The 17,183-nt window shown below is 56.7% G+C and overlaps 1 protein-coding gene across 4 annotated transcripts in view; it reads right to left on the bottom strand.

Annotated features, from left to right (window-relative positions):
- The window catches only part of VAV2 (vav guanine nucleotide exchange factor 2), a gene marked incomplete at its 3' end in the record, with an annotated part of 177,821 nt that overhangs the window by 33,219 nt on the left and 127,419 nt on the right, over window positions 1–17,183 (bottom strand). For 3 of the 4 annotated variants that reach the window (XM_079707133.1, XM_079707131.1, XM_079707130.1), the window contains exons 5-8: window positions 9,903–10,005; window positions 7,030–7,128; window positions 4,916–4,984; window positions 3,798–3,898 (exon numbers count right to left, since the gene is read on the bottom strand). In XM_079707133.1, the coding sequence (XP_079563259.1) occupies window positions 3,798–3,898; window positions 4,916–4,984; window positions 7,030–7,128; window positions 9,903–10,005 (372 nt within the window). Of the gene's footprint in view, window positions 1–3,797; window positions 3,899–4,915; window positions 4,985–7,029; window positions 7,129–8,133; window positions 8,149–9,902; window positions 10,006–17,183 lie in introns of all 4 variants that reach the window. The other variant, XM_079707132.1, reaches the window with a different exon arrangement.

A 17,183-nucleotide genomic window follows, 5' to 3' on the forward strand; every position in this document is an offset into this window, starting at 1 on the left:
CCCTGGTGGCACAGTGGTTGAGAGTCCGCCTGCCGATGCAGGGGACGTGGGTTTGTGCCCCGGTCTGGGAAGATCCCACATGCCGTGGGGCGGCTGGGCCCGTGAGCCACGGCCGCTGAGCCTGTGCGTCCGGAGCCTGTGCTCCGCAACGGGAGAGGCCACGGCAGTGAGAGGCCCGCGTACCGCAAAAAAAAAAAAAAAAAAAAAAGAATCCCTGTCTTGGCCACCAGATCCTGCAGAACCTGTAACTGCTCCTTGGAGAACCTCCGCTTCACCCCCTCGGGCCCGCTGCTCCGGCCTCTGCCGGTTCCCCAAACAGTCAGACCTCCTGGCTCTCCCGCAGCTTCTACTCCCCACATGGCTCCCCCAGGTCCTCAGGCGGCCCCAGCCTGTGCTACAAGTCCCTTCCCCACATCCCCCTCCCCTTCCCTGGGCTCTCAGGCACTATCACAGCCCACGGTAAGGCTCTTGTCTGTGGACTCATTTCCCGGGGAGAGCTGAGCCTGCTTCGCTCACCATGATGTCCTTGGCCCAGAGCTCTGGAGCCGCACACAGCAGGCACTCCATAAATGCGTGCAGAATCGGTAAGCCAGCGAACATCAAGGCCTTAGGGGCTGACTCAGAAATAAGAAGGGACGTGCCAGAAAAGGCGGACGCTGGGATAGACAGTGATTTGGCAAATGAGGTCTGGTGAAATGCAGCCAGCCCCTCCCCCAAAGGGACCCCAAGAAAAGTGCCTGGAGCCCCGATGCCTCGCTGGGCGGGTGACCGTCTGCAGAGCTCTCGGTGCCAGGACGCATTCTGCTTACTGCAGTTCTCCGAGGCGGAGACGTCCCTCATTCCCAGAGGAAAGGAGCCCTGGGGGGAGGCCAGCCCGAGGCTGGGTGTAGAGGGTGGTGCGAGGTCTTGTTCACAGGCAAACTGGACCATGCGGACAAGCCAGGCAGCAGAGCCCTTGCACTGGGGACGTGCAGGGTCCCAGGAGAGGGCAGGTCATCCATCTGTACCTCGGCCACGCGGCCTTGAGCTGCGTTACTGGGCCTCAGTGCCCGTCCGACCCCCAGCCAAGGCGCAGCACTAACGAGGTGCTGGGAAGTGTCTGCTGTGCCCGTCACCTGGGCGAGGGTCAGGTCTGACAGTCAGCTCAAGTCCACCAGCGGGGCGCCATGGGCTCACCGAGCATGGTGGCTTGCAGCCAGGTGAGAGGAAAACCTTCCTGGGGGCAGAGGGCGGGTTAGGGAGCCGGCCTGACCCCCAGACCTGATCCCCGTCCCCTTGCCCGGGCCGGCCAGCACGCCCACACCTGTGGTGCCTGGAGAAAGCTTGTCTGCTCTCCTCTGGCTGCGTCTGCCACCTGCACTTGGGCACTGCCTGCTCCCTCATGGCTCCCGGGAGCCCCCCAACTCGTGGCCCCTCAGAAAGCAGGCTTGAGGATCTTTGCCCGTTCAGGAGGCCACAGCTCCTTGCCTGGAGCTACAGGGCGCCTGGGGGAGGCACGTTCAGGTGATCCCAGGTGAAGGCACCTGGGAATGCAGCTGCCTGTGCAAAGTGCTGTGAGCGGAGCTGAGAGTTACCTGACGGGCGATGCAGGGGACCCTCCTGCAGATGAGGGGGACACGGACCCAGGGTCCCCACCGGCCCCTGTGGTGCCTTCTACAGCTCCCAGGACCCCTCATCAGACCCCAGGAATCGGTATATATATATATTTTTTGGCTGTGTTGGGTCTTCATTGCTGTGCACGGGCTTTCTCTAGCTGCGGCGAGCGGGGGCTACTCTTCGTGCAGTGCACAGGCTTCTCATTGCGGTGGCTTCCCTTGTTGCGGAGCACGGGCTCTAGGCATGCGGGCTTCAGTAGTTGTGGCACGTGGGCTCAGTAGTTGTGGCACACAGGCTCCAGAGCGCAGGCTCAGTAGTTGTGGCTCATGGGCTTAGTTGCTCTGCGGCATGTGGGATCTAGTTCCCAGACCAGGGCTTGAACCCGTGCCCCCTGCATTGGCAGGCGGATTCTTAACCACTGCGCCACCAGGGAAGCCACAGGAATCATTTTTTTTTTGCTGTACGCGGGCCTCTCACTGTTGTGGCCTCTCCCGTTGCGGAGCACAGGCTCTGGACGCGCAGGCTCAGCGGCCATGGCTCACGGGCCCAGCCGCTCCGCGGCATGTGGGATCTTCCCGGACCGGGGCACGAACCCGTGTCCCCTGCATCGGCAGGCGGACTCTCAACCACTGCGCCACCAGGGAGGCCCAGGAATTGGTATTTTTAACAAGCTCCCAGGCGGCTTCAACAAGCAGCCAGGCAGAGGCACCAGGAAGACAGAACCTTCAGGCTCCTTCTCCAAAGATTCTACGAGGGACAGAAAGCCAGGCACCATCTGCTGATGCATCCCTTGAGATTTCAGCGGCTAAAAACCACCATCTCCCAGGACCCTGTGGTGCTGGCACCTGCGAGCCCTTCACGTCATCTGGCTTCGGCCTCGTCAGCATCCCGTCTTGAAGCGCCAGCTGCCAAGGTGCAAGGGGAAGAAGCAGGGCCCGGGCTCTCCGCTGGGACGGCAGAGCCATCCTGACACCTGCCCCCTCACACCTAGTTGGAAGCTTCCAGAATCCCAATCCCCCTGCCAGGCTCCAGCAGCACATTCTAGAGAAGAGAAGGCTGCCTCCGTACCCCCTCCGTCAACTGGGGTGACAAACAGAGGCGCTTAAAGCAAACAATCAAATACATTCACAGGGGCCACGTAATGTACAATTTTTTTTAAAAAAAGGGTCCCAGCGTTGATTCCTAAAGAGCTGTCACTCTCTCCCATTGACAGTCTTGATTCTGGACCAGGGACCCCACTAACGGGCATGATTATCACAGGTGACTTTCTGGCGGGGTGGAGGCCGGCGCCCTCTCTGCGTCTAGACTCAGCCTAACCACCTGGGAGGCGTCTGGAGAAGACGGGCGGCCTCGGATTCTGACGAGAGCATCTACACCCCGTCGGGCTCCACGGACACTTTCCCCGAAGCTGCGAAGACTCGCACAGGACGAGGGCACCACTGGAATATCCAGGGCTCTGCGCTTCTCGGTCCCAGAGCCACGTCTCCCCACGTTCAGGGCTGAAGCCAGTTTATGCCAAGACGGCCACACATCCGTGTCCAGGGCTGCCGTCCACACCCCCGCCCGGCTGCCCAGGTCTGAACCCTACACCTGACCGGTCACCGCAGCCTTCGCTGGGTGTGGACCAGCGTGTCGGCAGCGCAGGCCTGGCCTCTGCTCACCCTCAGGGCACCAAGTGGCCCCTGACTGACAGATGAAGAAGTCGGGCTGTGATGTCGTGTAGAAGCAGCGGCACGGCCTCAGCCCTGGGGACCCAGAGCCTGGGCTCTCAGCCATGGCTCCCTGCAGCCCCTGAAGCCCCTCACTCAGGCTGGCACAGGCAAGGGTGGGTGCAGTTGTAGCAGCAGGTGCCACAGGTCACCTCCCCCCAGGCACAGAACTCAGGGGCAGACTCTCCCGGTGCCTGATTCCCGTGGGGTCTGCAGCACGGCAGGGGCATCGTGATGGCATGAGTGTCCTTCAGCCACCAAGACCCCCAAGAATAGAGGCAGAGGGGGCAGCTGGAGCCCCCGAGAGGCCCCTCCCATGCAGGCTGTGACGGCAGGGAGGGCAGGCAGTTTTCTCAGTTTACAAGTGAGGACAGGGCGAGTGTGGGAGCACCGACTCCCACCTCGGGCACCACGCAGCGGTAACCTGGGTGAACTCACCCACCAGCTCTGCCCCGCCCCCACGATGGAACCGGAGAGGCCGCGGCCACTCACCTTTCCTTGAAGTCCAGGAAGACCTTGGCCAGCGTGCTGCCCCCCGCCATCATGGACACGTCGATGGCCCTCAGGAAGCTGTGATGCACCTTAATTAGGTCCTGGGACAAAAAGCAACCATGCGTGAGCAGGCGCAGCAGCCTGGGGGGCACACGGGCTCTGCGACCACGCTCCTTCCGGGCTGCCGTTTTGATGGAAGGACGTCCACGTGAGCGGCCGGCGCCGGCTGTACTTCCTCACGTACACACCGGCTGCCGTTCACTAGAAGGTGCTACTGCTGTCCAGAGTCTGCACCAGGCTGTCCAGACACACGGTGCCCGACCCCAGCCAGCATCCTCGGGACCCGCCTGCTGTGTGAGGGAGTGCAGGGGCTCAGGGGCCCTGAGGGGTGAAGTCTCTCCGCTGTGGAAGGGGGGGCCTTGGCCCTGGGGAAGTGTGTCCACACTTCAGAGCAGAGGGGTGGCTAGCAGGCAGCACCATCCCCTGTCCAGGTTCCCAGTCCTTCCGTGGCCACGTGGGCCACTGCTCACAGCAGGATGAACTCTGGGTCGGGGGGCGCAGGGGCCGCGAAGCTCCGGGGTCTGTGTCAGCCTCACCCAGGAGGTGACCAGCGCCCACCCCTCAAGCCGTTGGCATCCCGAGGAAGAGCAGGGCCAGCGCTCCCCGACGAAGCCCACCCACACGCAGCTTCTGGCCCCGGCTCTGCTGACCACATCGAGGTGAGCCTCCCCACGCGGGATGGCCCTCCGGTGTCCTTGTTCACACACCGCAGAGCAGTGAGAGCGCTCTGTCTGCTCAGGGAGGGGGAGGGGACACACTTCCCTCCACTGATAACAAAGCCTAATGCTTCCTCCAGGGCGTGTGTGCGCCCCAGGCACACCCGCCAGCACAGTATTGGGCAGGGAAGCTCCCAGAAACTGTGTCCTCCATCTCCTAAAACCAAAGTCCCCGAGAAAAGGGGGCCTGCTCACCACCCCCTCATCTGTCAGCCACGAAAACACCCTTTAGCCAGGATCAACCATGCAAGCCCTGGGGACGGTCAAGTGGGAACCCGCCTGACGTCCGAGCAGGTTAGGACCTCCAGCCCACACACGGTGAGCCAGGGGTGGGACCCTTACCTCCAGGTTGATGAAGATGGCCGCCATGTCTGCCGGGCTCAGCACCAGCCTCAGAGGGGTCATGTAGTTCTGGAAGAGAGAAGCCCATCCTTGCCATCACCGCCTGAAGGATGCCAGTCACCTTCGAGGCCACAGTCGCCGGTCAGAGGGGCTCTAACGGCCTCAGAGAAAAACAGGCAACTGCAGGCAGCACCCCCGTTCCCCCATCAAGGGTCCTGCGGGGCGGCCATGGAGAAGGGGAGACCTGCGCGGGAAGTGTGGGGCCGGCTGGGGGTCAGGCCTGAGGACCAGCGCGAGCACCCGCCCCGCCAGGTGGGCAAAGCTCCACAGAGGGCCCCTTGCATGTGGTACTGGACTTCCACCCTAAGGCCAGCCAGGGTGGGCTCTGCTTTTTGAGATATTTGAGAAAGTGGGGTCCTCCCGGGAGGTGAGAGACATCACCCAAGGGAGAGCCTGAGGACCGAGAAAGCGCCATGATTCCCACCCGACACCCATTCCTGAGCCTACGCCCATGAGTGCACCCCCAAATCTGTCATCAAGAGGCCCGCTCCAGCCCTGCAAGCGCCACAGCGGCAGGGGTGCCTCTGCCCCTGGCCTCCTGGAGGCCCCCGCAGGGAACGACCAGCCACCCTCCCCTATCCTTGCCCCTTGTCCCACAGGGTCCTGGTCCCCTGGCCCTCTTCTTGGCCGCTGTGTGCAGCAAGAGAGACCTGTCCAAACGAACAAGCACTAGTGGCTGCTGGATGCGCCCAAGCACTTCTCCCTGTGCCGTGCTGGCACCGGCCACCGTGTGACTCGGTTTCCTCACCCGACACGGGGATGGCAACACGGTTAGGGGAGGATTACAAACACGATCACCCCGAGAGCACTCAGCACATGCACACCCCGGCTGGGCACGCCCCCAGCTCAACCCCCGACGTGCACTGCGCCCGTACACGGGCAGCGCCCGCCCTCAAAGCCCACATTCCAGGGGTGGAGACGGGCCACAGCGGCCCGCCGGTTTTCTGCGACAAAACTCGGGCTACGTGAAGCCTGCAGGGCCCTGGAAGGAGCCAACCCGGGAGCTGGGACTCAAAGGAGTGGGACTGCTGGGGGCGGGGTGGGCAGCAGGGACCGTGTGTCTGCAGGAAAGCTGGTGGTCGGTGCAGGGGAGGAGCTGAAGGGCGGACACACAAGGGTCGAGTGGGGCGGGAGGAGGGGAAAGGTCAGAAGCCTGGGCCAGACCTGGGGCCAAGGGGCATCTCACGACTCCTGGCTGGAGGCTCCACCGTGCCCTAAACAGTGGGGACCTACTTAGGCAACCCCATTACGGCTACACTCGGCCCTACTCTGCAATGAAAGACTAGCCAGGAAGGGTCTATCTCAAAAACCGTGTTGGTTCTTTCACGCCAGCGAGCACTGGCAGCTGGCAATGAGGATGCCCAAGTGACAGGGAAATGGCACCGAGCCAGCGACCACAGGAGGCCAGGGCGGATGGCAGGAGAAGGCCCATCCGTGGTGCTCTAGGAGCTGGGCAGGCCGGCAGGGAGACAGCACTGACCAGCCATTCAGGGGAGCACACAGTCCGCCCCAGGAGCTCCAGAGACTCACGTCACTGGGCCCAACTGCATCCCAGGTGCAGGATGCCCACAGTGGGTGGCACTGCTGTTAGCACCCCAGGGAGCAGGTATACATCGAGAGCTCCCTCAGCGCCTGGCCTGGGTGAGAGTGTAGACAGAAGGCGTCTAGCTCTGGGCGAGGATGCAAACATGAAGAGCCTAGCTCAGCACATTCAGGAGCAGAAGCCATGATGATGCCCAGTTTAGGCTGGAAGGAGCCTCCGAAACAAGCTCAGGAACAGTCCAGGGTCCGAGCTGAGGCCAAAGGGTGGGAGGTGGGACCAGGGCCAAGGGTGGCAGCTGACGAGGAAACTGGCCCAAGTGGAGCCCACAGCTTCTGTGGGGTCAGAGGGCAGAGGGCAGAGGAGAGGTGAGGGCTACCTCCTTTTCGGTGGAGGGTGCAAAACCGAGAGGGCCCCTGAGCCCCGCCTCCGTCACCACTGCCCTGAGTCCCTGCCCGGTGAGAGCGTCTCCCAGGAGGCAGGGGTCCTGGGTGGACCTGGCGGCCACGCCCACCTTCTCGATGTCCTCCAGGGTCCGGTAGTACTTGGCTTCCGTCTCCTGGATCTCCAGCAGGCAGCAGTTTCTCTTGTCGTCCTCCGTCATGCCCATTTTCTAGAGGGGGCACAGGAGGTCAGCCAGGACCCCGCCATGCCCTCCACCGCCGCCCTCCCGGGCTCGACCGCAGGGTCACTGAGCGTGAAGGGGGCGGCGTGGGAGACAAAAGGCCCTTCCCCTCCTTTCTGCAGACGGACAGGCTGAGGCACAGGGGAGGGGACGTGGTGTGACCCTGAGAACTGACGACAGCGCAGAGATGGGACAGAGGCTTCTGAATCTGTCTCCACCGGACTGATCACCCCCTCCAGCACACACAGCAGGCGTCACATGCTTAAAGCGCCGACCATGTGCACAGAGACAGGGTCTGACCAGCTCCCTGAGGACCCGTGTCCACCAACTGGTCCACCCTCCCAGCTTCAGCCTGTTACTGCCTCAGAGAAAGAAGACAATTCCCCACAGGGCTGGACTTTCCAAATGTCCACTGCCTCTGAGCAGGTTCTGAGCTAACAGCCCGTCGGCAGGGGTCACGGAGGACACGCCTCTGAGGCAGGGCCCGCCCCACCTCTGGGGTGGGACTGACCAAGAGACTGTGGCCACAGGGGCCGGGGAAGAGGCAGCAGGTGGGCTGACTGTCGGAGGTTCTGTGGACGGTCCAGACACTCTCCTTAAGTCCTTCAGGCTGACCGAGCAAGCAAGGCTCCGGGGAAACAGTGCTGGGACGTGGGATGTGCCATTTGGACTCCTACCTGCCCTGACGTCATCCTCCTCCTCCTACAAGAAATGCCCCAGGGCCCCGCGTGGGTTGGCCGGGGCCACAGTTCTCCAAAGTAAGCTGCCAGGCAGGCACATCACCCAGGGCCCCCAGGCTCCTTCCCAAAGCCCGAAGCCCCGCTCAGCCTGGGAATTCAGTGTTGAGGGTCCACAATTCCCCTAAAACTGTGTGTAAGAATGTGGTGCCCAAAAGCGTCTCCCTGGGGACAGGGTCCCAAGTTCCTCCCGGAAGGCAGAGGAAGAGAGTGCTGGCAGAAGTGACCCCGGGCCTCCCCTCCACCCACCACTTACCTGCATGTATCTAATCTGAAAGCATGGAGAAATAAATAGGGCAAAGAACCAGTTAGCAGTGCTTATGCTTATTCAAGCCAAGCTCGGGGAAGTCAGGGAGCTCACCCACATTAGCCAACAGCCCCAGAGGTCCCATAACACCCTCCGCCCGCCCGCATGTCAGCCTGGCTGGGCGGCGGGGACAGCACCAGGACCGAGCACAGGGCAGCTTCCCCACGGCCGGGCTCTGAGAGTGGCACCTGCCATCTCCTGGCTGTATCTTCCTTTAGAAACACCACTATTCCCAATACTTTCCACTTAGACCGTTCAGATAGCTCCAGACATGACAGGGGAGGAAATAAAACCAGCTGTTTTATCTCAGAGGACCTGGCGGGTGGCAGGAGGCCCACCCTGCCTGGATGGACAGGACAGCTCGTGAGCCCAGCGCCGAGACTTGGGACACTACGCATCGCTGGGCAGGTGGGACGCTGGTTTGTCCCCAGGACACAGGCGGGCATCTCCCCCAGCCCCACAGGTCCTGCAGATGCCCTGGGTCCTGTCATGTGCCTTCAGCACCAGGGACAGCAGCGGCCTCTGGGGAGCACCCACTCGAGGGCTTCTGCAAACCAGGTGCAGACGGGGTCTCATGGGAGCTTGTACAGCCAGGGGGCAGGGGGTCCCCCCGGACAAACACACAGGCCACTACCCCCATATGCCCTCGCCTGACCCAAGGACACCCAGCTTCCAAAGGGCCTGGGGAGTCAGGCGGCGCCCATCTCACTCAGCCTGCTGGCGATGTGGGAGGCCAGCCAGCCTCTCAGGCTGGGGCGGCTAAGCAGAGCCCTCCGGCCCCCTGAGACCACTTCCCTGGAAGGTCCAGAAGCAGAGCTGTCTACCGTAAGGCTGCCTGGGGCGGGGGCGGACCTGGGCTCACAGACCCACAGCTGACTCTGCAGAGTGAGATTCCTGGTAATTGTGGGGACCGAAACCCACCTTCAGACCCTTGAGGGGCAAAATGAGAAACCCGTTCTTAGAAGCAGCATCTGGGGCTGTGAGCCACTGCCCGGCATCTCGGCATGTCTCCCGGCAGAGAGCGGGAAGGGCCTCTTTGAGAGGCCTCGTGGGGAGCTGTGTCCTACCCTTTTGTTTCTCCACCACCAGCTGGTGGCTCCCACACTGAGGGAAAAGACTGAAACCTGCTTTCAGAGAAATTTCCCCCATTTCTTTGGTGAAGGCAAATGGCATCAAAAGCCTCCATAGTGGGCAACTGGCATCGTGACCGCCCCCAGGAGTCTGGGGGTGCGAAAGGGCTGTGGTCCACGCCACCAGGTCCCCATTTCCCGTCCTGGCCTGGCAGGAACCCTCCCCCCCCAGTACAGCAGCTGTGGGCAGCACACGGAGCTGCAGCCAACGCCCGTCGGAAATAAACATCCTCGCGCAGGAGAGACGCACGACTGGCTAAGGGCAGAGGGAGGCAGGCTGCCTGAGACCAGCACCGCGTCACTATCTAAGGCTCCCTGGGCAGGAAGGACTCGCGGTCCTGCACGCCCTCCGGAGGAGACTTCCAGGGCAACACGTCCGGGGAGGTGGGGTGGCAGCGGTGTCACATCCCGGTCTCCCTAGAACACTTCACAGGAAAGAAGGGACCTGGCCGACTGGCGCAGGGGATGAACCCCACGGTGGCCAGGAAGGACCGGGTGCAGCGCCCCCCCCCGCCGGTGGCTCAGACGGTGGGGTCTGCGCAGAGGCTTTAAAGGAGGGGCGGGGCGGGCTGGGCCGCGGGGGCTCACCATGGGCTGCTGCACCTCCACCTTGATGATGTCCTCATAAATGTCGTCCCCTTCATCCTCGCACGGGACGCAGTCGTAGATGTCCTCCCCCACGTCATGCTCACTGCACGGGAGGGAAGCGGGGGAGAGGGGTGGGAGGCTGAAGCCACATCCACGAGGGGGCCCCCGGGAGGGGAGAGGCCGTTGGGGCCACCGCGAGGCCCTCCCTCTCGGCCTCAGTGTCCTGGTCCAAGGACAGGGCACCTGCTTCCTGTGGTTTCTGGTAGTTTAACCCAGGCAGCCTGGGAGTGCCTTGTGCTCTGCCTGCCGCTCTTCTGGAAGGTCCCACCATGACAAAGCCCACCTACCCCAGCCCTTTAGTAAAAGCAGGGACACACGCTGGGGCCCGGGGGCAAGATACTGCCTTCACGGGAATCTCTGCATAGCTGATGGACAGGCATGCCCAGCTCTGGGGACCAAAGGCCCTCTCCCCGGGCCCACGCCTGGGACCTGGAGCCCCGAGTGCTCTCGGCTCAGCCCGAGGTCTCCCCAGTCCCAGCAGTCGAAGTGTGAAGGTCAAAGTGCAGAGCTCACAGGCACGTGGACAGTTTCCCCACCAGTCAGCAAGGAAGCAAAGCAGAGAGGGACGAGGAGTTTGTGATGCGCCTTCCCGCAGGAGCAAGGAAGTTACCGCTTAACTTAACGATTCGATAAACCTTTGTTTTCAGCTCATGATCTTGCCAGCAAGTTATACCCTCTGATCTGCAAGCCTCCAGTCAAGGGACATCTCCTCCAAGAGGCCCTCTGGGATCCCCCGCCCAGTCTGCCGTCCGGGACTCTCCATCTAGAGCTCTTGTACCAAGGGCATCCCTCTCACTGCATCTCCAATTATTTTATAAGTGCCTGTGGATAAGCCTGTCTCTTCCCCAGACAAAGCCCACTTCTTCCTCCCTTCTGATCCCCACTCCTGATACAAAGTAGGTGCTCAGCAAATATTTCACTGAAAGAGCCAACAGCAAGTGAGCCAACCCGACTTCTCCCTCACTTCCCACAGGCCCCCGGCCCCCAGGGGTCACTCTGGCCTGGGGATTGGGGACAGGAGTCACCCTGGGCCCAGGGCAGCCAGCTCTTCAGCCTGCCGTGGGGTCCGTCCTCGGGGCAGGCTGTGCTCAGAGGCCAGCTCTCCTGGGAGGCCCACGCCAGCCCCGAGTGCCTCTCTGTGTGAGGACACATCTCATAGCCTGGCTCAAAGGAGGCCTGGCAAAGTTCTCTTCTGAAAGGCGTCAGCATGAGGTGGACCACTTCCCCTCCCGACCACACAGAGTCCTGGGGTGGGGGGAGGGGAGGGAGGTGAGAGCAGAAACGATACCCAGCGGCTCTCACGAGTGGTGTTTCTGGCCCCGTCCCAAACCTAGCTTTTGAATATTAGCTGTCATTCTAGAGGCTGGGGCGGGGGAGACAGATCGCCACAAACCTACTGGAGAGAATGTGTTGTAGTCAAGGAAGGTCGTGGCAGCCAGTCTCCCCAGAGCCCTGGACACCTCCCCCGTGGGGCTGAGCTGCAATGGGACAGTGGGTAGATGCATCAGACCTCCCTCTGTGGGGGACGATTCCAGGGATGGGGTGAGCCAGTGTCCACCTTGATGAGACCCCCGCAGGTAGCTGATGAGCAAGGGAGGGAGAGGAAGCTGCTGCTTTGGGGGTGTGTCACTTGCTGCTTTACCACCACCACTCCAGGTGTGAGGAAGCAAAAGTTGGCCTGAGGACAAAGCCGGATCACACGGGCTCAGCCAGCTAACGGACCCCCGTAACTGTGACATGAACAGTGACCCACCCACCGATGAGCCCGTCCACAGGGATGCCAACGCACATGTGGACACTTGAAAAACATGTACGCTTTTCAACTTAACACACCCTTGGAGATGGAGAGCACTGAGGCCCTTTCACAGATTAGAAAACCACACACTGAGGCTCCACAGCGGCTACAGGGAGCTGTGGGGTGGTCTCGGCCCCAGCTCGTCCTTTCTCCCCTCTCCCGCCCGCCGTCCACTGCGAGATGAGTGTCTGGATGTCGGCAGTGCCGAGAACTGGGGTGCAAATCAGCACGCAGATGGTGACAGGGCTCCCAGCTCCTGTCAGAACCAATAAGGAGGCGGAGAGGGGGTTCTGTCCCCCAAGCTGGGCCTTGGGAACGGTCACTTGTGTTGACACAAATCACCCCCGCCTCTCCAGAGGTTGCCCCCAAAGGAAACAGTTCCCGCAGCCCTGCCCACCAGATTATTGGGGGTCCAGGCAAGTACCTGCAGGGGTTCCTTCCGAGGGATGCCAGACACCCTGGATTTTTGTCGTGCAGCCAAGCGAGGCTGGTGACAAAGGCACTGTCGAGAATTCTGACAGCGTGGAACAGAAGGGAGGCCCCCGGGCTGCTCAGCGAGACACCTCGAAGGCAGATCAGCCCGCTCGTACTGTCTGAAGACAGTCATCAGCTTTGCTCTGATGGGCCGGTGGAAGGAAGTGGGGTGGGTGGGGGGCCTTGACAGTTAAATATTCTACGAGCCGATGAAATGAATAAAGTAACTGAACGTGAGCCTGGAAAGGGTCCTCGAGGCCATCAGGTGCAGGGACAGCAATCTGCCAGCCCAGGAGCCCCCTTTCTCATCCCACATTTGGGGGGACATCCTAACTGACCCCAGGACTCTATCCCATCCAGCTCAGAATCTTTTCCAGCAAAGACCCCCATGCAGCCCCCACCATCATCAACTGGAATCAGGGCTCGAGATGCAACTGAGCCCAAAGCTCTCTGTTGTGTGGATGGGGAAGCCGGGGTGCACGGGCGGGGAACTGGCCACATGGTCTTTCAGAAGCCACGTTCCTGCTGTGCTAGCTCCTGGCAGGTGGACCGGTCAGAATGTTTTCATTGGCTGAGGACCTGATGGCGTGGGCACTGAGGGCTCTTCAGAGAAACAGAACCGGCGATCTGTCGATCTTAGGGTGATGCAGGCACCCACCCCATTAGGACCCCAAGCAAGAGCTGTGCTTGACAGAGAGGACAGTGAAGGCTGGAGAGGTCAGAAGCTTCCCAGACAGGTGGGACTTGAAAGACGCTTGGACACCAGTGTGGACTGTGGGGTCCTACGGAAGGCGCCGAGGGGCAGAGTCCCTTCTCTGCCACCCTCTTCGCTGGCACCCACATTATCTAGGCATGCACCGACGTCTACATGCACCTATTGTGTCTACAGAGCACCTACTGCGTTTCGAGCATGGGGCGGAATGCCTTAACACAGGCTTCTCATTTGGGGGATAGGATTTATGTAGATCGAGATGTACCCTTAGCTCTACCATTTTGACAAGGGGACGCCCCTGTGTAATTCACACCCCGTGACATCACAGAGCATCCTCATCTCCCCTGAAAGTCCCTCTCCTCCCTGATCGACCCCTCCCCCTCCCCTAGTAACCCGCCTCTGACTGTTCTTCACCAGAGATTCCCTTCGTCTGTTCTAGAACGTCGTCGCATCAGCTGCATCGTCTGTTACATTCACGTCTGTGTCTGGCTTCCCCTCCTCAACATCATGCCCCTGAGATCCAGGCTGTTGCCTTCATCAGCAATTCATTCCTTTTTATTGCTGAGTCCTAATCCCACAATTTGACATCCATTCTCCTTTTGATGAACATTTGGGTTGCTTCCAAGTTCTGGTTATTGTAAATAAAAGCTGCTATGAGCACCTGCATTTTTTTTTTTTTTTTTTGTGGACATGTGCTCTCATTTCCTTTGGAAATGAAATTCCATGAGGAGTGGACTTATTGGATCAAAGGGGAGGTGTGTGTGTTTATCTTCATCAATAACTACCAAGCATTTTTCCAAAGTGGCTGCAGCGTTTACTCCACCACCAGCAGTGTACAGTTCTCTCCAGCTCTGGCGGGTTCCAGCCTTTTTAATTTTAGCCACTAGAGCGGGTATGTAGTGAGATAGAATTGCGGTTTTATTTTGCATTCCTGCAAAGATTAATGATGTTCACATTTTTTCTGTGTACTTATGAACATTTGTGTATCTTCCTATGAGAAAGGCTTGCTCAAGACTTTTGTCCATTTCTAAAAATTGGCTGCCTTATTCTTATTGAATTCTAGGAGTTCTTTATATATGATGGATACAAGTCTTTTGTCAGATATGTTTTTTGAACTTTTTTTCCCCAGTCTCTGGCAAGGCTACTCGTTTTCTTAATGGTGTCTTTTGATAAACATTCATTTTTCATTTTAATGAAGCTTAATTTACTGACTTTTTCTTCTATGGTGTCCTGACTCTATCCTGTGTTGCACCTACAAAATCTTTGTGCCTTGTGTAAGAAATCTCTGCTTTCTTCCAGGTTGCAAAGGACTTTCTCCTGTATCTTCTTCTAAAACCTGTATGGGGGCTTCCCTGGTGGCGCAGTGGTTGAGAGTCCGCCTGTATATGCAGGGGACACGGGTTCGTGCCCCGGTCCGGGAGGATCCCACATGCCGCGGAGCGGCTAGGCCCGTGAGCCATGGCCGCTGAGCCTGTGCGTCCGGAGCCTGCGCTCCGCAAGGGGAGAGGCCACAACAGTGAGAGGCCCGCGTAACGCAAAAAAAAAAAAAAAACCTGTATGGTTTCAGTGTTTTTGTTTATGTCTCTAATCCATCTCAAATGGATTTTTGTGTATGGTGTGAGGTAGGGATCGAAGTTCATTTACTCATCCCCACGTGGATATCCAGATGTTTCAGAACAATTTGTTGAAAACTTTCTTTTCTCCATTGGATTGCTTGGATCTCTTTGACAAAAACCAATTGACTATATATGTGTGGGTCTGTTCTAGAATGCTCTATTCTAGCCCATCAATACATTCGGCTATCTTTATGCCAATACCACTCTGTCTCGATTAATTTAGTTTTATAGAAAGTATAAAACTAAATAGAAAGTTTTATAGAAATCAGGCAGTGTAAATCCTCTAGCTTTGTTCTTTTATAGGACTGTTTAGACTATCCGAAAGTCCATTGTATTTCCATATCAACTTTACAATCACCTTGTCAATTAAAAAAAAAAGTCTGTTGGAATTATAATAGGAACTGTAGTGACTCTACAGTTTAATCTGGGGGAAAACTGACATCTTAACAATATCATCTTCCAACCCACAAACATAGTATACACTTTCATTTATTTAGGTCTTTAATTTCTCTCAGCAACATTTTGTAGTTTTATCATAGAGGTTTTAGAATTTAGGAAGCTTGGGACTACTGTTTTTTTCAATGTTTTGTTTTTTTTTTTCCTGCCTTATTCTCTCTTTCTTCTCCTTCTGAGATTCCAATTATACCTGTTAGACCACTTGATATTGTCCCACACGTCTGAGGCTCTGTTCATATTTTTCAATCTCCTTTTCTCTCTGTAATTACGAGTGTATAACTTCCATCGAACTATTGAATATTTTCAAGTTCAATGACTCTTTCTTCTGCCATCTGCAGTCTTCTATTAAACTGATCCAGTGACTGTTCATTTGTTATCATGCTTTTTGGTTCTAAAATTTCCATTTGGCCCTTTTTTATAGTTTCTATTTCTCTGCTGAGGCTCCTCATCTGTTCATTGATTTGGTGCATATTTTCCTCGAAACCCATATTTATTATAAAAGCTGCTAATTGTGACTTCTAAGTCATCTCAAGGTTGGTTCCCCTCGACACTGTTTTTTACTTGAGTATGATTCACTTGTTCCTGTTTCTTTGTAAATTTGATGATTTTTTTCATTGGACACTGGACGTTATGAATGATTCATTACAGAGATTCAGCTCCTACTATTTCTTCTGAAAAGTAATACTTGTTCTGACAGTTAACTCGGTTGGTTGTACTTAAACTTCAAACTCTATCTTCCCTGCAGTGGGCAGCAGCTGCAATGGCTGCTAAATCCAGTTTCCAGCTGCGACATTTTTTGCTGGAAACCTTAGGGACTCTGCTGTGTGTGTGAGGTTTAATGGTCAACCCAGGATTTAGGTGGATTCTATAAGCAGATTTGAGCCTGTGGGTCCCTCCCTTCCAGCATTCCCTGCCTAACTTTCTGGCTGTTCTACCACCCCCAATTTCTTTCCTCGGGCACCTCAAGCCAGTGGATTGGGGATGCGCTTGTACAAAAGACTACAAGCACTCCATCCCATCCACAGTGAGCAGCTCTTGAAGAAACAGTGGGTTCCTCCGGGCAACAGAAAGATGATACAGTCCCCCTCCCCCTCCCCCCGTACTCACAGAAGGAACAGGACCACAAGACGGAGACACTGGGAATACATCCCTGGTGGTTCCCCCAACACATGTCCACCACCATAATCTCAGCTGCTCTTCTTTCTCAAAATCAATAAAGACAAGGAATAGTATTCATGCAGGATCCATTTTCACCACATTCATCTCTTCTAATGGACACAGGGCACTGAGGTTAAAAATAGGCAGCCAGAAACACCAGAGAGAGAGAGCTGTGCTCTGGCATCTGAACTTGGGACAGAAAAATCTCAAAAATGCAGACCCAATCACTTCTCTCCATTCTGCAAAATGTCTGTTATCCACAGCCTGTTGAAAACTTGTGGAGGAGGGAGGGATAAATTGGGAGTTTGGGATTAACAGATACACACTACTATATATAAAATAGATACACACGACTATATATAAAATAGATAACCAACTAGGACCTACTGTACGGCACAGGGAACTATACTCAATATTGTAATAACCTGTAAGAGAAAAGAATCTGAAAAACAGATATAGATGTATGTATAACTGAATCACTCTGCTATACACCTGAAACTAACACAACATTGTCAATCAACTATACTTCAATTAAAAAAAAAAAAAAAACCTTGAGTAGTGAATGGTCAGCTTCCTGCCTGTAATGTCCTAACTTTACCGCTGTCTGCAAGGCCTCCTTATAGAGCCATGAGGGCACTCATAATCCTACTCTCTAGATTTACGATTCTTTTTAATTGTGAAAATACTCCCCAACCATTATTTAATTCAGGTCAGTGAACACTAAGAAATACAGGTTCATGTATATTACACAAAATTATAAAACAGTAGCATTAAAATTTCATCTTGTGCATGTTCCACATTATGGGAGAAGGGAAAATAAAAGAAAAAGCAAAGAAGTGGGGTTTTTAAAAAAATGAAAACAAAGTCATAAAAGTAAAGTTACACGTATTTGTTCAACTCGGCAATTAAGATGAAAAGACTATCAGATTTGATTGGTTTAATCGATACTTATCCTAAGACCAATTCTGTGCCTGTGGAATCTGGGGGGACACAGAGATGACAGAGGCACC

This window comes from Hyperoodon ampullatus (assembly GCF_949752795.1).
Source record: "Hyperoodon ampullatus genome assembly, chromosome: 6".
NCBI classification, from domain to species: domain Eukaryota; kingdom Metazoa; phylum Chordata; class Mammalia; order Artiodactyla; family Ziphiidae; genus Hyperoodon; species Hyperoodon ampullatus.